We start from the raw sequence: 23,471 nt of genomic DNA on the forward strand, positions 1-23,471 counted from the left end.
ATTATTATAACTTTTAGAGATGCCCCATGTTTATAGTCGTTGGATCAAAATTCAACGGTTCATGTTATTGGGTCAGGAGAATCCCGAGGATTTGCCTCGGAGAGGATCCAATTCCCATCCAATTGACTGCGCGAATGATTGAATTTTTTTCTTCTTTTCTCCATTTCTATTTTTGTTTTAAATTAAAAAAAATGGGGATAGTTTAGGAATTACAGTTGGTTTTTTGCATTTTTTTATGGTGGGCCGCAATATAGGGTGAGAGAAAAAACATAGGGAGTTTTAATGGAATACTCACGGTACTGTTCACTTTTAACAAAAAATCACATTTTTATTTTTTCCTGGTAATATTCACTACACATTTATTTGTCATTTTTCATTAAAACAAAAGTTTTTTTTTGAACTTTTCGTTAGTTTTCCTAAAAACATAAGACAAATGAGTGGTTTAACCCTCTTAATTAATTATTCAAAATAGTTTTTATTGAGGTAAATTATTCAAAATGTTTGAATGACTATTTTAACCTTAACTAATAAATTTTAACATTTTGAAATTCTAATTAAGGTCGTACCCAGTGCACAAGGCTCCCGCTTTACGCAGGGTCTGGAAGAGGTGAATGTCGGCTAGCCTTACCCCCATTTATGAAGAGGCTGCTCCCAAGAAATTCTAATTAAGGGAAGGGAAAAATTTGATATTTCATTATTTGGTATGTTTTGCCAATTTTTCCTTTCCCCTTCAACATTGTTACATTTGACGTTGAGCAATTTTGGTTGGAGCAGGATTCTCTCAATTCTTCTCATACTTTATTTTTTGTCTTATTGTCTTTATATAAATAAAAAATCAATATAAGATGTTGATGTGATTTAATTGTAGCCGTTCAAGTAGGAGGAGAGAAAATTGGAGATAGATTAAGAGAGGAGAGAATCCTCCTCCATTTTGATTGTTTAGTTTGTGGATCCATTGCGTTTTTGTAAGATCTATGTGGGTAGTTACTATGGAACCTCCCACTAAACTCAGAACATGTGATAAAATGAATTGCGTTTAGTCTACTCCACATCAATTCTGCATCAGCCAAGCTAATGATTTTCGTGACCAATTTGGCAAAATAACACAACATGAGACACAAATAAATGTATAGGGGCAAAGTCACACAACAGCAAGTTTAAGGGGCAAAATGAAATTTTAATCAAAAGCACAAAAGGGAATACGAACAAATAAGCTTTTTACTTTTATACAAAACAACATTTGGGATTTTTTTGGGGGTGGGGGTCTTCGGCTAGATCTGATCCAGAAACAACGTATGCTTATAAATAACTTTTAATGTAGATGTAAAAGTGTAGAACTATTTGAGTTAAAAGTATCTTGCGTCAACTCAACTGAAGTAATTCAGTTCATGTTCAAAATATCCTCAGTTTACTGTTAATTTATTCAATGCAGAGTTTACGCTGTCCATTTTTGTTAAAATTGTAATTTTCACTCGTTCAACATTAATAAGGAAGAAAGATCAATAAACAACACCAGAACATTTTTTTTCATTGCTATACTGCTACTTTGTACATTTACCATGACAGTTTTGAAATCCCAAAAAAAATTAGGACATATGCATAAAACAAATACACAAAAGGTTCAACTATACTTTTATTTTATGTGTAGAAATGCATTTAGTCGATCACCAGCTAAAGCTGATTGACTCGAAATGCAGATTTTCTGCCAAACCTGATGAACAAATAGTTGCAACTTCATGCCTCAATGTCTTTGGACCACTCGCAAGAACTCCAATACTTGATCCGTTGCACTCAAATATCAACTCTGCAAAACCAAAATTAAAATAAAGCAAATGTGGGTTAGGCTAATTGGCCTGGACAGTGTGCCACTTCCTACATCCAAATTCGAGCCCCCTTGAGGTCTGGTTTTCTTTTTGAGTATGTAAGTGTGACAGTAAAATGACTTACTCTTCAGGTCTGGTCTTCCACCATAGTGCACACTTGTTGCTTGTGCAAGAGACTGTTGGGGAAGGCTTTCCAACTCCCTACCAGCATTGTAAAACAGTGACTGTGGTGTCCCCATTGGTGATGGCCCTTCCATGCTCTGAATCTGCTTATTTTCCATAGCATTCTTTTTCTTGTTCCAGAAAACTGCTCCACTAGCTGTTGAGGCTATAGCAACACATGTAACCAACATGTTAAGCACAGCTCTTATAGAATACGAAAATATCTTGTTCGAATTGTGATCAATGGGGTAAATGTAGTATCGTGTAATAATCCCAATCAAGATGAGGAACATGATGAAGGAAGATGTGATGATTAAGGCTAGCCAGAGCCAGTTATTTGTTCCCAAAATTGGTGATACAGGTGCATCTGTTGCATTTGGTTTGAACCATATGGATCGAACGGGCTTCAAGCCATCTGTTTTTGGTTCTGTCTCTCTTGTCACATAGGCCTGGATTTGGAGGTTCAGGTTGGACATGTCGATTGAGGTGCTGAACATTGGAAGAATGAGGTCTAGCATGGTGAGGTCCAATGAGTTTTTGAATGCACAAATTAGGATCACGTTCGGAACTTTGCATTTGAATGATGTGCTCAGCAGGAGGAGCTCCCGGATTATGGATATGAATGGGGTAATGCCGCTGCCTCCACTCACCATCACAAGGGTGTCATGCCTACAGAAAAGATCTCATTCAATAACTTTGTACTCGTTAATATTTGTAAAAGACCGAAATTTAGAAAGTAGAATTAGGGAATTATTTGTTTCGTTGTGTTACAAACCTTGAAAACTGGGTTGAAGCAGGTCCATAAGGCCCTTCTACGGCGACCTCAATCTGATCGGTTGGAAAAGGGGATGAAACCATTTGACAAAGTTTCTTTGTCCAACTTCCTTCACTTTTGACAACGGTGCTGATCATTTCTGGTTCCAAACTACTGTTGGAAGTAATAGTGAAAGGATGCCACTGCATCTTGGAAATACTAGGTACATTTATGAACATGACGCTTGTTGGATTATATTTCAGGCCTAACCATATAAAAGAACATGGGGAAAACGTGACTAAGTAGACATAAGAAATCATATTATTCATTGTAAGCATATCTGTGTGTTATTCTGGACTACAAATTCAAATAAAAATCTTCGTTCTCTGGCAATATAACATGTTAGACTTTTTGTTTACATTTTTGCATAAGTACTTCAAAAGTGTTACCTGGGGTCTTGGCCAAGTTGAGCTCTATGGTTTCGCCTGGTAAAACACGTGCGGAGACTAATCGCACTCTTGTTTGGGATTGTAAGAATCTCAAGAAACGATCGACCAGGAAGAGGTAGAAACCAGGGAGCATAATGCAAGTATAGGTAATGCCAACGTGAAGGATAAAGAAGATCACGAAGAGGATGTAAAGATAATGAGTGTAGAAGAAGAGCTCAAACATTTGACGCCTGATGCGAGGGATGGTAGTTGCCCACATGATCAGTCCAGGGAGCAAAGACAGCTCCCCAGCTAGGTTTGATACGCCAATTTTATCCCATCTTATCATCTGCATTAAAACAAAACAGATCACAACACCTTAGTGATGGTCAAGAACATGTATGTAATGTAGAAAAGAGAAGTACTGCAAAAGGAGAAAAACATAGGTCCATAATACATTAATCATTTCTCTTTCTCTTTCTCTTTTACTTTATTTTATTTACAACTTTTTATGAGCAAAACCATTTACCACAGCTCTTGGGCGCATGGACAAAGTCATACCACCATTCTTTAACGGGTGTGATATTCACACATTCCTTTTTATTTCTCACACATTTTTTTAATTTTCGGTTGTTAAATCGGATAAATTGAAGAAAATCAAGGGACATAAATTAACAAGAGGTATGTGAGAAGTAAAAAAATAGTGTGTGGATAGCACACCCCTTCTTTAATCTTATAAACCAGTTTGGTATCACTTTTGCGTCCAAGCATTTTGGTCAACCTTCATTCTCATTTGAATACTAGGACAATATATTTGTAGTGAGTTTGATACTTAGTTGAAGGTTTTATTTTTTATTTTTTTATTTTTTTTTGTGATAGGACAATTTTGTTGTTGATAAATTAACTCGTCATAAAAATACGTTTGTAAAGATCCGTCCAAGAAAAAAGGAATTGGCTACAGTATTTATAAAAACTATTGGGTACTAAGTGAAAGTCAATCTTATAAAAATGCATCGAAATTATTTACATGAGACAATTTAAAGGGCTTAATCACATTAATATCCTCTTAAACGAGTCTCACTTGACTACTTCAAACTCAATTATGTTTCATTTTGCCATTTACCATCAAAATCCATTAATAAATCAGTCTGTTTACTTGGTATAGATTAATACTATCCTGACCATTTCAAATCAAAATTAATATTCCAAATAAGAAACAAATAAACTCTAGCAAAAAAGGTTACTTGGCACAAATCTCACTTAGAATCAAAATTTTCAATTTCAATTTCTCAAAAAGAAAAAGAAAAAGAAAAAGAAAACAACTAAGTGAATATAGACTATATAGTGTGAACAAATTACCTGGGAAATTTGATTAGTAGCAGCCCAGTAGATGATGTAACAAAGGCCATGAGCCGTGAAGAGTGTCATGCCTAAGTGTCCAAGCCATATATGGTACTTGATGCTACCTTCAGAAGTGAGACCAAACAGTGCCAGAACCGAAGAGCCACGTGCCACAGGAAAGAAGAGAACGGCGAGGCATATGTTCCCCACGAGCCCTAGCATCAATGCTGCACTCTCCAATTTAGGTTTCCATCTGGCAACATTATCACAAAAAAAAAAAAAAAAATGTTAATCCTAATTAAATTTACTATTTTATTTAATTAATGTCAAGTTTTACCACGATTCCGGATTAAAAAAGGCACCTGCACATTTTTTTTTCTCTCTCGTTTGTATTTGTTTTTAGTCTTTGACTAGAAAAAATAAATATTAAAAGCGCACCAATGAATAAAATAAACATAAGTACGTAAAAAGAGAATAAGTTGTGCTTTAATCCGTTCCTTCTAGTTTAGATCTTGGCACTCCATTTTTTTTTTTTTTGAACAATCGTTATTATCTACATTAAGGGAAGGATGTGAGCTTAACCTTAGTGTAGATTGGGGCTCCAAATTGTTCTTTATAATTTTCAAGGGCTTTAGATGGGGGGAGGGGTGCATAGTTCATAGCTGTAGGAGTGCGACAGAAGCTAGGGTATTAGTACATTGATCTTACATATGTTCATCGGGGTGCTTTGCTGCTGAGATTTTAGCAAAACTGCTCTGCAAATACATTGAAAATGACCAAATCAGGAGTGCAACGAACATGGCGAACAAGGCCAGCTCTATCCCAGAAACAATTCCTAAGGGGCCTTTTACCAAAATAGGCTGTTTCCATACTGCAAACCGCTTTTTCTTTCTGTCATTGCTTCCGCTAATAATCGAAATCCAACAACAAGAAAAACATTATGCCGATTTTCTTTCGTCAATAAATCATTGTTTATGTTGTGAGACTGTGAATATGAATTACACATTTTGACAAAATTCAATAATCTAATCTCTAATTCACAGTCTAACAACATAAACATCTTCTGATAAAACAATAATTTAAAAAAAAAATTCCTACTAATTCACTTATGTCACGCACCTTTCCATTTTACGATCATTCAACTGGTTTCCCAGGTGAAGATAGATACAACCCAACACCGCAATGAACAAAATGGGAAATGTGTACACCAGAAGATTTGCACCTGCTTATATAAATACAGAACAAATAATTAGTGTGTAATATCGCTTGTAATAAAAAAAAATATACATAAAATAATCAGAAAACCTTTAACTAAGTCCTTCAAAAAAAATTTAATCAAGTTAATCAATTATTTGAACCTGCTGATCCCAAAAAGGTACTTGAGTTAGCCTTTCGTCTGATTTGAGGTCGCCAAATCTGCTTATAAGTGTTGGTAGGCATCATGAACCAAATAAAAAGAGTGCCCAAAAACACAACAAATACTGCAAAAAGCCTTATTGCTCCCCTCACAATACGAATTCCTTCATGGGAAGGAGATGAACTTTTCACAATCTGCACTGCATCCATCTCTCTGCAATTCTCTCACTAATTTTTTTTTTTTTGGGGTATATTCTTTCAGTGACTTTAATTGAGAATATTGTTTACGGAATGTAATTGTAGGAGGGAATAAATTATTTTTATATAGTAAATAATAAAGGAGTAGTTTTCCCAAAAAAAAAATAATAATAAAGGAGTATAGAATCTATGCTTTGGATTTGTTGGCACTATGGCACTTGTCAATTTGGAGTGGCTGATGACAAAAGCTGATTTTCAAGTCAACCACACACATGCAAAGATGAAGCAACATTTTTATGATGATTCATTGCATGATAAAGATTATTATCCGAAAAAGTTTTTGGGACGGGATATTAGTATTATTAATTTATGTGCTATATATAATATAAATGGACGTTAATTTACATTTTTTAAGATAAGATTAATAAGCAAAACATAAAACGCTACGTGATAATATTATGCTTGAAAGCCTGTTTATTTTTGAGGTTAGAATAAGATAAGATGTGGTAGAAAGTTTGTGGCCACGTGACTTGTTGCAATATTCGTAGGCAAGCTTGTGGCTTATGTGTGTGCGGCTTGCATGCTAAATAAATGGCAACTATATTTACCTCGTGGATTAAACATCCCTAAACTGTTGACTCTGTCTTGTTACACACAAAATCTGGGCGGATCAATGCGGTTATGAAGTTTCTTCTTTATACACTTTAATTTTCCATGTTAATAGAAATTTTACTTTTTACCTTTTCTATGTCAAGAAAATCAGATCATGAATAGTAACAAAAGTTATACAAATCTTCTATTTTAAGGAGCTTTATTAAAAAAAGATCAAGGATCGAACTCTTACCGTAAATGTAGGAAGTACCATAATATTGAAGCTATAAACTCAAGAGTGGTGATATATTTATCATCTATTTGTATATTCCCTCTAATAAAGATAGGGTCCACATATACATATAAATAGATGGAAAGAATATACAACAACAACAACAACAAAGCATTTTTCCACTAAATGGGGTTGGCTAAAATAGATGGTAAGAATATCATTTTTGTAAACCCAATCGACCTAGTGCTTATTTGGCAAGTGCTTTTAAATGACTGAAAATATTTTTAGAGAAAATGTTTTTGTGTTTCAAAAGCAGGAAGTACATAAAGTGCTTTTCTAAAATTAACTTGTATTTTTATTGAGGTTTGATTCCAAATTTTTTTTTTATATCTAAAAACACTTTTAGTCATTTAAAAACATTTGTCAAACGAGCCCCTATATGTATTTACACCTAAACTCATACCGTAAACGCGAAAGCATGTACCTTACCACTAAAGCTATAAACCCATCGACCTACATATGTTTAGTCCTCTAAACCCTACGTAGAAGAGTTTCATTTTTCTCATATTTATTAAAGGCCAAATCTTAACTCCGCCGTGTAAGTTTATCTTACATTGCCGGTCCCAAGCCCGGATAAAGGAGGAGGGGGAGGGCGTCAGGTAGTCGACAGCCGGCACTCCATGATTACGACGAATCCTTATGAAAATGAATCCAGAACGAAATCGCGCTAAAGCTAGGGCGTCACCCGTAAGTGGCGCGCTGTGTGGCCCGAGCACAGTGATAAGTGAGCAATGGTCGCTGTATCTCCATCGGCACCCGGATGCAGTGTTAAATGAGCAAGGGGGCTATAGAAACTTCTTTTCGAACGACTCCACTCAAAGTTGTTTGGGAGATTGTAATAGGACAAGAACTTATCAATGTGATTAGTGCGTACGCACCTCAAGTAGGGTTGGATACGAGTTCGAAGGAGAAATTTTGGGAAGACCTTGGAGACTTGGTGCAAGGAATTGCTCAGACGGAGAAGTTATTTATAGGAGGAGATTTAAATGGACACGTGGGCAGGGAGACAGGCAACTATGGAGGTTTTCATGGTGGCCATGGTTTTGGGGAGAGAAACGAGGATGGGGAAGCTATCTTGGATTTTGCAATGGCATATGATCTCTTCTTAGCCAACACCTTCTTTAAGAAGAGAGAAGAACATGGGATCACCTACAAGAGTGGGTCGTCAAAAACACAAATAGATTTTCTTCTAATGAGGAAAGGGGATCGTATAACTTGTAAGGATTGCAAAGTTATATCAGGAGAGAGCGTGGCTAATCAACATCGCTTGTTGGTGATGGATGTACATATCAAAAGAGTGAGAAAAAAGAACAAGACTTAGAAGTGCCCAAGGACTAGATGGTGGAATCTAAAAGAAGAAAAACAAGCCATTTTCAAAGAGAAAGTAATCACCCAGTGTGTGTGGGATAGAGAGGGGGAAGCTAACCAAATGTGGGATTCCATGGCTAGTTGTATCCGAAAAGTAGCAAAAGAGGTATTAGGAGAGTCCAAGGGCTTTGCCCCACACCAAAAGGAATCTTGGTGGTGGAATGAGGAGGTACAAACAAAGGTGAAGGCTAAGAAGGAATGTTGTAAAGCCTTATACAAGGATAGGACCGATGAAAATGGTGAAAGGTATAGAAAAGCGAAGCAAGAGGCGAAGAAAGCTGTGAGAGAAGCTAAGTTAGCGGCTTATGACGATATGTATAAGCGACTAGATACCAAAGAAGGAGAGTTGGATATCTATAAACTAGCTAGAGCAAGGGAAAAGAAGACAAGGGACCTAAACCAAGTGAGGTGCATCAAGGATGAGGATGGAAAGGTTCTTGCTACAGAGAATGCGGTTAAAGACAGATGGAAAGGTTATTTTCATAATCTTTTCAATGAAGGACATGAAAGGAGTGCTTCTTTAGGGGAGTTGAGTAACTCAGAAGAGTGTAGAAACTACTCTTTTTATCGTAGAATCCGGAAGGAAGAAGTGGTTGTAGCTTTGAAGAAGATGAAGCATAGAAAAGCAGTAGGCCAAAACGATATACCAATCGAAGTGTGGAAAGTTTTGGGAGAGACAGGTATAACATGGCTCACTGACCTTTTCAATAGGATTTTGAAAATGAAGAAGATGCCAAATGAGTGGCGAACGAGCACTTTGGTGCCTATCTACAAGAATAAGGGCGATGTACAAAATTGCATGAACTATAGGGGTATTAAGCTAATGAGTCATACAATGAAGCTCTGGGAGAGAGTCATTGAGCATAGATTGAGGCAAGAGACACGGGTTTCGGACAACCAATTCGGGTTAATGCCAGGGCGCTCAACCATGGAGGCAATCTATCTCTTACGAAGATTGATGGAAAGATATAGAGATGGGAAAAAAGATTTACACATGGTCTTTATAGATTTGGAAAAAGCGTATGATAGGGTCCCAAGAGACATTCTTTGGAGGATTTTAGAGAAGAAAGGAGTACGAATAGCATATATCCAAGCTATACAGGATATGTATGAAGGAGCAAAGACTGCCGTAAGAACTCATGAAGGACAAACCGAAAGCTTTCCCATAACTGTAGGATTACATCAAGGCTCATCCTTAAGTCCTTACCTTTTTGCGTTGGTAATGGATGTGTTAACAGGACATATTCAAGATGATATTCCTTGGTGTATGCTTTTCGCAGACGATATAGTGTTGATAGATGAAACTCAAGAAGGGGTAAATGCAAAGCTTAACCTTTGGAGAGAAGTGTTGGAATCTAAAGGTCTTCGCCTAAGCCGATCAAAGACAGAATATATGGAGTGCAAGTTCAGTGCAAATGGAGGCCAAAACGAGTTAGGGGTGAGGATCGGAGATCAAGAAATACCAAAGAGCGACCGTTTTCGTTACCTAGGATCTATCTTGCAAAAGAACGGAGAATTAGATGGAGATCTCAACCATAGAATACAAGCTGGATGGATGAAGTGGAAGAGCACATCCGGCGTGTTGTGTGACCGCCGTATGCCACTGAAGCTCAAGGGAAAATTTTATAGGACGGCAATAAGGCCGGCGATGCTGTATGGCACAGAATGTTGGGCGGTGAAGCATCAACACGTACACAAAATAGGTGTAGCGGAGATGAGGATGCTTCGTTGGATGTGTGGGCACACGAGAAATGATAAGATTAGGAATGAGAATATCCGGGGTAAAGTAGGAGTAGCCGAAATTGAAGGAAAGATGAGAGAAAATCTGTTATGGTGGTTTGGACATGTGCAAAGAAGGCCTACTGACGCTCCGATTAGAAGATACGACTATGGGACAGAGGTTCAGGGCCGAAGGGGTAGAGGAAGACCTAGGAAAACTTTGGAAGAGACCCTAAGAAAAGACTTAGAGTACTTGGATCTAACGGAGGACATGACACATGACAGAACACAATGGCGTTCTAAGATTCATATAGCCGATCCACTCAGTGACTTGGATTTTCCAAGTCTCCAACCGAGAAGTTTTCCTCACTCGGGAAATTAAGGGAACACTACCTCAACCTACATGCTCCACTCACAAAGCTTCAACAAAAGAAAATTCAAAGAACTTAGCGAAGAAGGCTTTGGTGTATTTAACACAATACGTTGAAATGAAGGAAAACTTATTTATTGATATCCCCGATAAGTTACAAATATGTATATATACTTGAGTCAAAATAAACAAACAAGAGGGAGCCTTCACAAAGGTTGCTTAGGAGAAGTCTCAGCAGTCGGTAGAGCCCCAGAAAGAGAAGGCACCGGAGGGGGATCATTCGGAGCCTCAGTACTAGACAGAACCCTAGAAGGAGGAGGCATCAGAGGTTGATCATTTGGAGCTTCATTACGCGGTACAACCCCAGAAGACGAAGGCAATAAATGCCTTTGGAACAAACCTACAAATCTCTGATGATCAAGTAAAACCTGACTATCAGATTCCTTCATCTGGTCAAGCTTCCTCTTCATGTTTGTAGCATAGTCATGTGCGAGCCGGTGCAACTGTTTATTCTCATGCTTGAGCCCTCTAATCTCCTGTTTGAGACTCATCACTTCAGCCGCCAATGATTCAACTTGGCGGGTTCGAGCAAATAGGCGTTGGGCCATATTAGACACAGAACCTGCACACTGAACATTGAGAGCTAGAGAATCCTTAACAACCAACTCATCAGACCGTTTGGAAAGTAGTCTGTTATCTTTGGGAGTGAGAAGGTTCCTGGCCACTACTGCAGCAGTCATATCATTCTTCATCACGGAATCCCCAACGGTAAGATGACCAGTAGGGGAGACGAAGGATGGGCGCCATATGTTGTCTGGAGAAGGCGGGGCTGCCTCTTCAACAAGGGTCAAGTCAAAACGACGGTCGGAGGGGCCAGACATTTTCAAAGGTGTTGAAGAGAGAAGAGGTCGGACAAATCAAGATCTTAGAAGTGCAAGAATGGAGCTTCTACTGGTGGATATTCAAGTGTGCTTTGGAACTTAATGTCAGCCCCTATAAAAAATCTGCACTCGACGAAGCTTCAGAAATCGAAGAGGCGCCTGCTCAGAAATCGAAGAGGCGTTTGCTTTCTCAAAAGCTGGGCTGCTCAGAGACCACGAGGGTCGATCTCAGAAATCGAAGAGGCGTTTGCTTTCTCAAAAGCTGGGCTGCTCAAATACCACGAAGGCCGATCTCAGAAATCGAAGAGGCGTTTGCTTTCTCAAAAGCTGGGCTGCTCAAAGACCACGAAGGCCGATCTCAGAAATCGAAGAGGCTTGCTTTCTCAAAAGCTGGGCTGCTCAGAGACCACAAGGGCCGATCTCAGAAATCGAAGAGGCACCTACTCTTCCAACCTTGTCAGCACCTGTCACACGCACACTCAGCTTTGCGGAAATTATGGGCATTCTGTCGAACATTTCTGGCGAAGTAGAAAGCACATGAATCGTACTGTTCAATCACCCACTTCCTACACGCAACAGTAGCTCATGGGTACCACAGATAACTTTGCCAAAGTTCTCTGACAAAGTTGAGACACGTGAAGCTTGCAGCTCCCACTACATCGCTCTGACCAAGAAGGGCAAAAGAATAGCAAAGAAACAACACTAACAAAGTTTAGACACATAAATTTTGAAGGTCTAGCTACCATATTATTACCCACAAGGGTAAAGGAACAGTACCACTGCTGGATAATTGGAAAGCCCCGGTGTGTCAACCTCTGTGCTTCGTGGCAAGGTAGACTAGCAAACATGCCCAACCTTTACTCACATTCAAGAAAACACTCCCAACAAGATTGCTTGCTCCAAAATCGAAGAGGCACCGCCCTCCGAATCTCGAGAGCCAGACTCCCAACATGATTACTTTCTCAAAAATCGAAGAGAGGGTAAAGGAACAGTACCACTGCTGGATAATTGGAAAGTCCCTGTGTGTCAACCTCTGTGATTCGTGGCAAGGTAGACTAGCAAACATGCCCAACCTTTACTCACATTCGAGAAAACACTCCCAACAAGATTGCTTGCTCCAAAATCGAAGAGGCACCGCCCTCCGAATCTCGAGAGCCAGACTCCCAACATGATTACTTTCTCAAAAATCGAAGAGACACCGCTCTCCGAATCTCGAGAGCCAGACCCCCAGCAGGATTGCTTTCTCAAAAATCGAAGAGGCATCGTTCTCCGAATCTCGAGAGCCAGATCCCCGACAGGATTGCTTGTTCGAAAATCGAAGAGGCACCACTTTCCAAACTTCAAGAGCTGGATCTCCTTGGATAAAGCTTGTCTGTAATCTTCACGCGCAACATCAGCTTTCCAGATACCACAGACCACTTTTTCAAAGTGCTCTGACAGAGTTAAAACATGTGAAGCTGGCAGCTCCCACTACCGTGCTATGACCAAGCAGGGTAAAGGAATAGCATTATTACTTGATGTTAGGGAGACTCCTATATATGTCGACCTCCATCCCCAACGGACAGGCAGACCTGCAAAAATGCTCAACCCTTCCTCTTATCTGAGAGGGCACTCCCAACGAAGCCTTTCGAAATATTCAACTTTCTTTCCCCCCGATAATACCTCTGTAAACAAGCTATACTAGAGCAAGAATATCTCATATCATCAGGGTTAAAAGCAAGAGTATCCCATATCATGTTTTTTCCCTGTCTTTTTCTTTGGCCTTGTTCTTACCTGCAAGACAAGGAGAAAGAGAGCAATCAGTCAGCACTTGGAATCAAGCTTCCAGCCAGGAACTGACTGCCTGAAACCCCTTACCTGATTACTTACCTGGCATTGCTCTCGAGTACTCATCTTCAACATCCGCATATGCCTGAGGAACAGATAGGGCAAGTGAGAAGGATACAAGGAAGCATGTGGAGACAAGCGTAACAGCACACGTGCCGATACATGCACTACTCTGTCAAAAGCAAAAGTATCTCATATCAGCAGGGTCGAACGTACTCTAGATTTTGTGGACTTATTTTGACCTTCAAATTTTTCAGTCGGCCTTATACTCTGGAGGAAACCAGAAAACCCTCCAGCCCAGTTCAAGAATAAGCCTGTGGAAAGTTACTTCTTCAAAAGCAAAAGTATCCCATATCATCTCTTCTCATTTTTCTTCTCTTTATCCTTCATGCTGCCTGCAAGATAGGGAGAATGTGAACAATCAGCCGGAGCTCTGATTGCTTACCTTGTCTGTCACCTCTTTCAGCAGATCCCCTAGCTCAGCGACTTGGGGGACTCCTACTACATGGTTTGTATCGCGCTTGACCAAGCCTGAAACTACAAGTAAGCTTCAAGTGAAATTGATACATTACCTTGTGCATCTCCACCAGTTACAGATACCACCCCTGGATGGAGGAAGAGTACTTCCAGAAAAGATGCCACACCTACCTATGAGACAGATAAGGCAAGTCAAGACGATATCACACTCCGGTACTTAGAAGTTTCGTGGTTACGAGATCATTCTCCCACAATATTTCCTAATGTCATTTGTACTAAATCATTCACTTGTACTCACTAAAGGAGAGCTTAAACCTATGTACTTGTGTAAACCCTTCACAATTAATGAGAACTCTTCTATTCCGTGGACGTAGCCAATATGGGTGAACCACGTACATCTTGTGTTTGCTTTCCTATCTCTATCCATTTATATACTTATCCACACTAATGACCGGAGCAATCTAGCGAAGATCACAAAAAGTGACCGTTTTCGCTACCTAGGATCTATCTTGCAAGAGAACGGAGAATTAGATGGAGATCTCAACCATAGAATACAAGCTGGATGGATGAAGTGTAAGAGTGCATCCGGCGTGTTGTGTGACCGTCGTAGGCCACTGAAGCTCAAGGGAAAATTTTATAGGACAGCAATAAGGCCAGCGATGTTGTATGGCACAGAATGTTGGGCGGTGAAGCATCAACACGTACACAAAATGGGTGTAGCGGAGATGAGGATGCTTCGTGGGATGTATGGGCACACGAGAAAGGATAAGATTGGGAATGAGGATATCCGAGGTAAAGTAGGAGTAGCCAAAATTGAAGGAAATATGAGAGAAAATCGGTTCCGGTGGTTTGGACATGTGCAAAGAAGGCCTACTGACGCTCCGGTTCGAAAATGTGACTACGGGACAGAGGTTCAGGGCCGTAGGGGTAGAGGAAGACCTAGAAAAACTTTGGAAGAGACCCTAAGAAAAGACTTGAGTACTTGGATCTAACGGAGGACATGACACAAAACCGAGCGCAATGGCGTTCTAGGATTCATATAGCCGACCCCACTTAGTGGGAAAAGGCTTTGTTGTTGTTGTTGTTGTTGTTGTTGTTGTTATTAAAGGCCAAATCTTGTACTCTAAACACTAATTTGTCGTAATTTTTTTCTTCAATTTTTGCCTTGAAAATTATTAGTAGGATTATCAGTTCTAACAAAATTATCCAGTACACACAAAACTGAGACATGCATATTAACATGCTAAAGTAATTGGAAATACCTTATCAACAACTATAACAAAATTATCCAGTGCATAGTATACAAACCTAAATAAGAGCAGAAAAAACTGCAAAAAGCTGTTGCAGTGAGAACTGAAAGTATGGCAAGCCACCCAACTGAGCAATCGCTGGGCGTCCACCGTGAAACGACGGGAAATGTAGCAAGAAATTCATACAACTTAGACTGCGGCATTATCCGGAAATATTCTCTGGCCAAACCGCATAACATATTTTGCTGCTAGACCGTGAACTAGAACCATTGATTTGATAGAATCGTGTTACAATATCTGACACGAGATCATTACTCGTTACATACGCAAACGTAATGTGAATTGTTTACATTATCATACAACCTATTACCTATAGAATACACAATACAACATTCATATTCAGACTCAAACTTATCAGCTGGTGTTTATTGATCCTATACTGCTGTTCTATTTAACCGAAAGCTGTGTGTTTCCATGCTTGAGATTAACTTCTGAAACACTTGTGGGCAGTTTCGACCATCCCACGAATTCCTTCCCGCTCATCCTCCTACGCATGACCAATGAAATACTCAGCAGCAAACAGGCGGCAGCAACCAAAGGAACCGCCGCACCAACATTTCCTTTCGGCCAGTTCCTCAGAACCCACCCGGCACAGTGCTTGCCGTCAAGACTCCCCACGGAGTTATTCAACCTCATGATCTCAATCCCATTCAAAATCCCATCAATTGCATAAGGCATACTCATATTCGAAGGTCCTGCACTTAAGGACAAAACACCCGATTCCTCTCCATCAACCACGAAATCCGCATAGAACGGAGAAGCCAACATATAATTCGTTGCCATAGACAAATCCAAATTCTCATATGCCAATTTCCCATTCACATAAACATTGAAATACAGCAATCCGATCGAAATGCTAGCAATGTCACAAAAATGCAACCGAACAAGATACTTATATCCTCCAACAGCAGGAAAAACCCATGTCATATTGACATTCGGAATCGAAGCATTCGAACTATGAATCAGCCGGGCAGTATTATACACATTATCAGGACCAACTTCCCTGCTAGCCCCTCCATCCTGATAATTAATCCGACCACCAAAATACACCCTTTCCGACCCGGAATCCGATTCCAAATACTCATCATCAGTAACCCAAGTCCTCCACAGAGAATCATTAAACGGCGTCACTTTCGAACCTCCCACATTAACCCTATACACAACCTGAAGCGCTTGCTTAATTAACCCGTTAAAATTCTCAGCTTTCTCATCACTCACAAACTTTGCTGTATCAGCAACAAGATCCTTAGGCGCAGAAATCACCTCAATCGCATTCACAAACGCAAAGTTCGATTTTTTTGCAGGAACAAATTCAATTACAAGCTTTTTGGTATCGACCCAGATCAAAAACTCCATAACCATGGGGATTTTTGCAGCTCTAAAGTCGGTCAAAGCCACAAACCCATTGACCAAAACATGAAATTGAGCATCATTCCAATCCAATTTCAAAGAATTAATGGTCTGGAAATGGAGGCGTACCATGTGGGTCCCCGCGTCGCGGATCTGGAACTCGTACTTGGACGGCCGCCTGAAAGCCCTGGCGGTGCTGTAGATTTGGGGCGAATTGGGAACTGGGTTTTCATTTCTGAGAGAGATGGAGCGAGTTGAGGAGGACAGGGAGGAGTCGGGCTTGGACGAGTCGGGAACGAAGCGGCGGTTGTCGACGGTGGATTCCGCGGTGGAGCCGCAGTCGACGAGGTAGTTGTCTATTGGGGAGAAGGAGGAGCGAGAGAGGGCGGAAATGGTAGAGAGAGAAAGTAGGGAGAGAGAGAAGAGGAGCTTTCTGTACGGAAACTCCATGAGAGGGGAAGTCTGCAGAATTCAGGAATGGTGGAAGAGGAAGAACGAGACCTTAGTTTCGGGTGTGTGTGTTTTGAGGGGTGGGAAAGTCCGAGTCGTCGGCGGGACCCACGCGCTCGGGGCTGATTAGCTGGAGGTTTTGGGTGGACTTGTCCACGTCGGATTAATAAGTGGTGCGGCACAACTGTGTTCTGCGTGTATGTGACCACTTTTGTCGACATCATTGATCAAACCTTCCTGGAATTTATAGGTTGTAAATTTAGATGGTCGACTAACCTTGTTTCTAATAGCCAAATTATACGTGCAACTTTCTCAAACAATAGAGAGAAAATATTTTAGTTTTAAAATTGAATTCTACTATAAAACGATGTAGTCTTCAAAATAATCAAAGTCTTTTGGACCACGCATATAACCAAAACAAAGATCTGGCTCATGTTGTCACTTTAGATATCGATTTAGAGTTGTAAGGCATGGAAGATAGTTGAATTAATTGCGTCGAGTATGGGTTTGGACAGTATGAAACCATGGGTTAACACACACAACTAAAACAAAGAATTGGCTCATGTTGTCGCTTTTGATATTGATTTGGAGTTGCAAGGTGTGAAAAAAAGTTGAATTAATTGCGTCAAATTTGGATTTAGACAGTACGAAAATATAGATAGCCGGTATGGTGCTATGACTCTCTTCAGGAATCGGGAGAATGTGACGGGGTCACTGTTTTGTACATTTAGGTTGGTTAATTACTACAAACTGATTAGAAGTTTGCTAATTTTGGATTTTACTTCTTTAGATAATGCTGTTAAACTCCATGAGCATCATACTCCATGGAATTATAATTTGAGTGTTTTTGTGGAAACGAATTTGATTGTGGCAATGAATCTAAAATGTGGAAATGATTCTTTTGATCGTGAAGTAATCGCTCACTTTGCCATACTTGTTTAGACTACAGCACAAACTTAGGTCAGCACCTTCTTTGTCTTTGAGTATGTAAGGGTTTTAGATAACTAAATGGTTTTCCTCCTAGAACAAGAAAAATTATTTATCCGAAATGAACACAATTATAATTTCCACCCCCATACATAACCACAACTTACAAATTTATAATTTACAACAACAAAAAAGCCCAAAATTTACATTTTATATCCATCTTGACAACTTACCTGCAACCCTCTTAAGGTCCTCATTTTGAGAACATGTTAGGATCAGATGCATATTAGCCATAAGATTATATTGTCAAATAATTTAAGCCTTTAAATCCAAACTAATATAATATTATAACTAATGTGCATCTAGTCCTCACATGTCCTCAAAATAAAGGCATTAAGAGACCAGGTCTGTAGTTGCAACATGCATGAATGATAATTTAATATGAATGTATAATTGAATGTAAATTCCACCTTTTTCTTCTTTTTATTTATTTATAATAAACTACATTTTCTAATCAGCATAAATATTCGAATACAAGGGCATGTATGGTAACTAAATTTTCTCTCTTTTTTTTTTTTTTTTTTTGTATAGTAAAAATGAACAAAATTGTGACTCGGGAAGGCTCTTAAAAATCATATAAACTTTACCTCAGTTCAACCGCTTCATCTTCATTGCATGCTCCTACCTCAATGGCCATGGTACCTTGCTTCTTTTTACTTGGCAAGATTCTGCAACAGTTTCTCCTTGGAGACTGTTCAAATTACAAGAACATACATTCTTTAGTAATGGGTGCCAACTAACTGAATGAAATAAATTAGATGTGAAGAAAAACTTAACCGTACATCAATCAACGCCTCGCGCGTTTTGTGCTGAAACACTAACACTAATTTTTTCTTTAGATTGATTACCTTGTCCCATATATGCGGATCATATGCTTTGTAGACTTGTACTCTGTCAATGCGAGAGGGATTTGCCATCTTCCAGTTGCATTGAGGATTTGGCGCTTGATCACGAACATATTCAGTTGCTGTATGATTTGTATTTTTGTTGTACACAGCATTCGTCAAGTAATACACAAATGGTTTTTGACAAGGGTGTCTACTGACGGGACGAGTGTTGAATTCGTAGCCAATGAAGTCAGCTTTCTTGTACCAATTGATGAACGTTCTGGCAGGCTGTTCTATTTCTCGGGGAGAGAAAATGCCCCGGAATATTTGAACCGCATAGCCCCATGAAACAGATACAGTCCAGGATCGGGTCTTGTCGTAGCAAATGGATTGTTGAACGAGTCCGGCCGGGTCGATCTTCATGGGAACGTTAAGCCTTTGTAGGGCTTGGACTCGGTCCATGTTGGGGAATATAGGATCAACGACATCTAGGTGGTGAAGTGACACAAGGGGCGCGACCGGATGAGCTGCTAGGAGTCCGAACACGCTCCCATATACATCAAACTAACACAATTCCACAAATGAAAACAGTATGAATGATCAAATAAAAGACTGGTCTAAAATTGTTCAAATGTACACACATTATTTGAAACTTGAAATGATCAATAATTCACTATTTTATTAGGAATATCGAGTGTCACCCACCACGATGACTTTGCACTATGGTCATGTGCTCATGATAAATTTTATAGGCCCATGTAGGTTCATCATCAATTTCACCGATATTGTTCTAACTTAATCACTTATTACTAGGTGTTGTGTTTTATTACCAAAGACCTCGGTGCTATTAGAGGTAGAAACTCTCACATATTAACTATATATTATTTTGTCATATAACCGATGTGAGATTCTATTTTTCACGGGTCATGCAACTCACGTTGGAAATTTGTGTACAATCAATTGAAATAAGATTATGGTTCAAAAGGAATTCCAAAGGATTAGGTAACAGGAGTCCATGTGTTTAGTGAATCATATAAAGACACCACAAAAGGCATATGCAACATAAGTCAACAGTCAATTATATATATTATTGGACGGTGGTAGACGAAGTACTAGGTCACCCAACGCCACCAACAAATTCCAATCATAGTTTATTCCGTTCCGTTGGAAAGGAAAAATAAACAATACGTAGTAAATTAATTAAAGTGAATGTCGAACTCTTGATCTAATCTAATCCGACACTTCACATACTTATTAGTTTTTTGATATAAATAAGTTGAAACAAACTCTTGGAGGAGTGGAAGTAACGTTAAGAATGTGTAATCCGAAAAGAAACTAACCATTAATTGATGATTAAGCCTTATGAACTAACAAAAGGGTTTAAAACAGAAACGTTTTGATTCAACCATAAATTTGGTTTGTATTTTTTCACAAACAAAAAAGATTAGCAATTTCGACATTTGTAATTATTGCACCAGTCCAAATCATCAAGAAAACATGCCATAGATTTTTCTTCACCTTTCTCTATTTTCTCAGTAACCAAACAAAAAAAAAGAAAAGAAAAGACAGTGACATTAGACTAACCTGGTGAAACCCTTGTTCTTTGGTTAGAGGAACACCAAGCTCAGCCATACAAGCCTGAAGCCTATCATCCGAGCCGTACAATCCAGTATACCGAGCAATGCACTTGTCTTGCATTTTCTCTAGGGCTCTGGCTAGAGGGTAACTTATAGCAATCCCACCTCCTCCATAAGCCATATTATGTGAAAAATAAATGTTCTGCAAGTGACTCTCCGACGAGCTTCCGATGTAATAAAATTGGTTATGGTCATATTTTTGCAAAACCTTAACCAGATTTTCAGGAACAAAAACTGTGTCATCATCCCCCATCACAAACCACCTAACATTCTCCATGCCTTGCCTGAAATTCTCCGTAACAATACGTGACAAGCGTATGGCTGACTTGTGACCTTTCCGGTGAGTGTATGCAAACTTGGAAGTGTCACTAGATATCTTTATTGGCGGCAAAAGGTGTTCATCCTCCGGTTCAACTTTTACTGGCTGATCCATCCAAACATTGCCTCTCATTTGGTCCGGCCTCCACCATAGCTTCACGTATTTTTTTCTACTTCCCCACAGATTGGCCGAGGCTGCAATGCCAAACACTATGTGGGATAAGTTAGTTTTGGGCTCTTGGGGTTCCAGGGTTGCCTGTGCCGGTGGGGATATCGGCTGAGATGGGGTGGCGGGAGCCTCGGATTGGAGATGGGAGGTGACAGAATATTGTTCCCTACAAAGATTGGAAGGTAAGACAGATTTTAGAGAGTAAGAGATATAGGTGAAGGAGATCACAAGCAAGAAACATATTGTGATCTTGGTGGAGGTCCATGGGTAGAGGCTTTCAGCTGGATCTTTCAGATTGATTTTCATGACGGAGAGAGGCTCAAACGTTTGGGTTTTGGTTCACAATTTCTAAGAGAGTAAAGAAGAAACGAGAAGAGGAAGTCACATATTTTGATCGATTTTTCTAACTTGGTAGAATTTTAAAGAGAAACAAAAAGCAAGAGTTGGACGGTCACAGTCAACTAGCTAGTAGATAATTGAGGCCATGTGGTTGGTCTATCTGGAAAAGAAATCTAAGGACTGCTAAAACACGAGAGTGTAACTTGTATACAGGATGATATATCATGTGTCATTATACAAATAGTTAGATATATGTGCTAAAAAATTAATAACTTAAAAAATAAAATTTCCTACCACTTCTATTAAAACATATGATGTACCACTTATATTCCCGTCACAATGAAAAATTTCTCCTAAAACACGACTTTTGTTCATAATCTCCGGCGGATTTCAATATACTTTTGGTTCACTTGAAAAAGGTTTTTGACTTTATTATGCCATGGATTTTATTGGTCAAATAGACATCTCACTTTCACACTTTATGTCTTTTTTTGGTCTAAATATTTATTTATTTTATAGGATATTTCAAATAAATGCTCTTAGTATTTGAGCTATAAGTTTTTTTTTACAGAGTTAGTAAAAGTTTTCAGAATTCATATATATTTTATCTTTTTTTTTGTTACTCATAGATTTTATCCTGATAGTAAGTTAATATTTCGGTTGATAAGTTGAAGTGATAACTTTGAAGTTATATTAACAAGGGATTTGTGCAAATGTTGGATTCCTCTACAGGTTAGGAACTTAGGAATTAGGACCTTTCTTTTCAATCCACTTCTTTTCGGTTTCAAACTTTTTCATTCTCTTCGTATAGATTAGCTATAGAAAAAGGTCTTTTATATTTCATTCATTCACAAATATACAATTTATAAAAATACAAATACTCAGTGAACCTTATAGAAGATTCAATACAATGAATCTTTGATTGGACACCAATAAATCTTCCCTACAATGAATCTAATGTAGAAGATCCAATAAACCTAATATAGAAGATTACTGCCACTCATACTAAGATCTGGTGGTATTCCTCTTTGCTTAGAAGTGAGAGGTCTTAGGTTCAAATCTCGTGAATAGCGAATTCAATATCAAATTAGGCTGACCATTGTGTGGTTTAGCCGAACTCCCCCTCCCCCCTAGTGTAAAATATCGATGTACTAAAAAAATGTATAGATATATATATAGAGAGAGACAGTGAGAGAGAGGATTACTAAGACCTACTCTAACTAGGGATAGACAACGGTTATGCCAGACGGGTAACCGCAGTTATTTACCCATAACTGTTTATGTTCATACCCACATAACCGTTTACCCGTTGGGTAATTACATAAATGGTTATACCTATAACCATAACCGTTTATAAACGGTTATCCATACCCATAACCGTGTACCCATTTAACCATAACCATTTACCCATTTAACCATAACCATAACCATAACCATTTACCCGTTTTTTCGCCCGTTTATCCTTTTTTTACCCATTTACCCTTTTTTCGCCTGGTTATCCTTTTTTTACTCATTTATCCTTTTTTCGCCTGTCTACATTATTTTTTTTAACAATTTGAAAATTACAAAAGAAAATTTTGTCATAATTTTCATTTTCTGACAATTAAACACCGTTATAAGTATATTTTAGCATACATTTCCCTATTTTAATAATTTAAGTTCTCATATAATTCCAATAATTAAAATAATAGTTTACGAACGATATTTTTCTGCTACACTCATAACCGAGAAATTAGGGTCAAAAAGTAAAAGATTAAGAAACAAACAAAGATCACGACCCGAAACGACAATGCATGGAAGAACATAAAAACCCAAAATGCAAAAATGATGACAATTCAATGTGAGTCTCTCTCTCTCTCTCTCTCTCTCTCTCTCTCTCTCTCTCTTATATATATATATATACATGTACAAAGAAGAAGAAGAAAAAAGATACGTACCTCTCTGACCTCGGCAATAGGGTCAAAAGAGAGAACCAACTTGGCAACAGCGAGAGAAGACTGCTGCTGATCAGAAGCGGAGGCAAGCAACACATAACCGATAAGGGAAGCAACAAATAATAGTAACTTACAAGTTGTAAATTCTCTGAGGGTTTTTATTTTACATATATTAAATTAAATGGGTAAATGGATACCCGTTATGACCGCGAATATTACTCATAACCAATGAATACCCATTATAACTGCGGATAATACCCATAACCGCCCATTTAAATTTCATAGATAAACGGTTATACTCATAACTGTTTATTTGTCTAAACGGTTACCTATAACTATAACCGTCAACTTTAAATGGGCGGGTAATCACAGTTACCCATACCCATGGGTATTTTGCCCATCCCTAGCTCCAACCCTTGGAGTAAAACTCAAATTTTAGATTCTAAACTTACCTCAACTTGCTCCAACCCTTGGGCTAAATATGAGTTTTAACCCAAAACTCATTTATGGGGCAAATTTAGCCTAGGATTCCCCTGGGTTAGTGGAGCTGGCTCACCATATAT

At 38.9% G+C, this 23,471-nt stretch overlaps 4 protein-coding genes across 7 annotated transcripts in view; 1 reads left to right on the forward strand and 3 right to left on the reverse strand.

Moving 5' to 3' along the window:
• The window catches only part of LOC126618689 (uncharacterized), an 86,751-nt gene that overhangs the window by 38,451 nt on the left and 24,829 nt on the right, over positions 1-23,471 (forward strand). The window lies entirely within an intron of this gene.
• LOC126618514 (ferric reduction oxidase 2-like) lies at positions 1,504-6,117 on the reverse strand. 2 transcript variants are annotated; one of them, XM_050286618.1, is made up of 9 exons: positions 5,867-6,117; positions 5,628-5,730; positions 5,360-5,414; positions 5,217-5,263; positions 4,527-4,761; positions 3,189-3,516; positions 2,761-3,004; positions 1,948-2,654; positions 1,504-1,804 (listed from the first exon to the last, which is right to left on the reverse strand). In XM_050286618.1, exons 1-9 carry the CDS (start codon positions 6,072-6,074, stop codon positions 1,665-1,667), a joined length of 2,067 nt encoding a protein of 688 aa, XP_050142575.1. In that variant the 5' UTR covers positions 6,075-6,117; the 3' UTR covers positions 1,504-1,664. The 2 variants fall into 2 exon arrangements, with proteins under 2 accessions (XP_050142575.1, XP_050142567.1); XM_050286610.1 differs by having other exon boundaries at positions 5,217-5,414.
• On the reverse strand, positions 15,078-16,711 carry LOC126618603 (probable receptor-like protein kinase At5g24010). The gene has a single exon (XM_050286720.1). It carries the CDS (start codon positions 16,695-16,697, stop codon positions 15,285-15,287), a length of 1,413 nt encoding a protein of 470 aa, XP_050142677.1. The 5' UTR covers positions 16,698-16,711; the 3' UTR covers positions 15,078-15,284.
• LOC126618536 (uncharacterized) lies at positions 16,813-21,012 on the reverse strand. 3 transcript variants are annotated; one of them, XM_050286644.1, is made up of 4 exons: positions 20,096-21,012; positions 18,533-19,075; positions 18,272-18,375; positions 16,813-16,934 (listed from the first exon to the last, which is right to left on the reverse strand). In XM_050286644.1, exons 1-4 carry the CDS (start codon positions 20,939-20,941, stop codon positions 16,925-16,927), a joined length of 1,503 nt encoding a protein of 500 aa, XP_050142601.1. In that variant the 5' UTR covers positions 20,942-21,012; the 3' UTR covers positions 16,813-16,924. The 3 variants fall into 3 exon arrangements, with proteins under 3 accessions (XP_050142601.1, XP_050142595.1, XP_050142609.1); XM_050286638.1 differs by lacking the exon at positions 16,813-16,934 and adding an exon at positions 17,005-17,717; XM_050286652.1 differs by lacking the exon at positions 16,813-16,934 and having other exon boundaries at positions 18,078-18,375.

This window comes from Malus sylvestris, chromosome 1 (assembly GCF_916048215.2).
Source record: "Malus sylvestris chromosome 1, drMalSylv7.2, whole genome shotgun sequence".
Taxonomy (NCBI): domain Eukaryota; kingdom Viridiplantae; phylum Streptophyta; class Magnoliopsida; order Rosales; family Rosaceae; genus Malus; species Malus sylvestris.

Coding starts and splice junctions, on each gene's coding strand:
- LOC126618514 (XM_050286610.1), bottom strand. CDS start 6,074: ATGGATGCAGTGCAGATTGTGAAAAGTTCATCTCCTTCCCATGAAGGA. Junction 3,005..3,188: donor CAACTTGGCCAAGACCCCAG/GTAACACTTTTG, acceptor TTATATGGTTAG/GCCTGAAATATAATCCAACA. Junction 2,655..2,760: donor GCTTCAACCCAGTTTTCAAG/GTTTGTAACACA, acceptor TCTTTTCTGTAG/GCATGACACCCTTGTGATGG.
- LOC126618603 (XM_050286720.1), bottom strand. CDS start 16,697: ATGGAGTTTCCGTACAGAAAGCTCCTCTTCTCTCTCTCCCTACTTTCT.
- LOC126618536 (XM_050286638.1), bottom strand. CDS start 20,941: ATGAAAATCAATCTGAAAGATCCAGCTGAAAGCCTCTACCCATGGACC. Junction 19,076..20,095: donor AAGAACAAGGGTTTCACCAG/GTTAGTCTAATG, acceptor GAATTGTGTTAG/TTTGATGTATATGGGAGCGT. Junction 18,376..18,532: donor ATCCGCATATATGGGACAAG/GTAATCAATCTA, acceptor TAATTTGAACAG/TCTCCAAGGAGAAACTGTTG.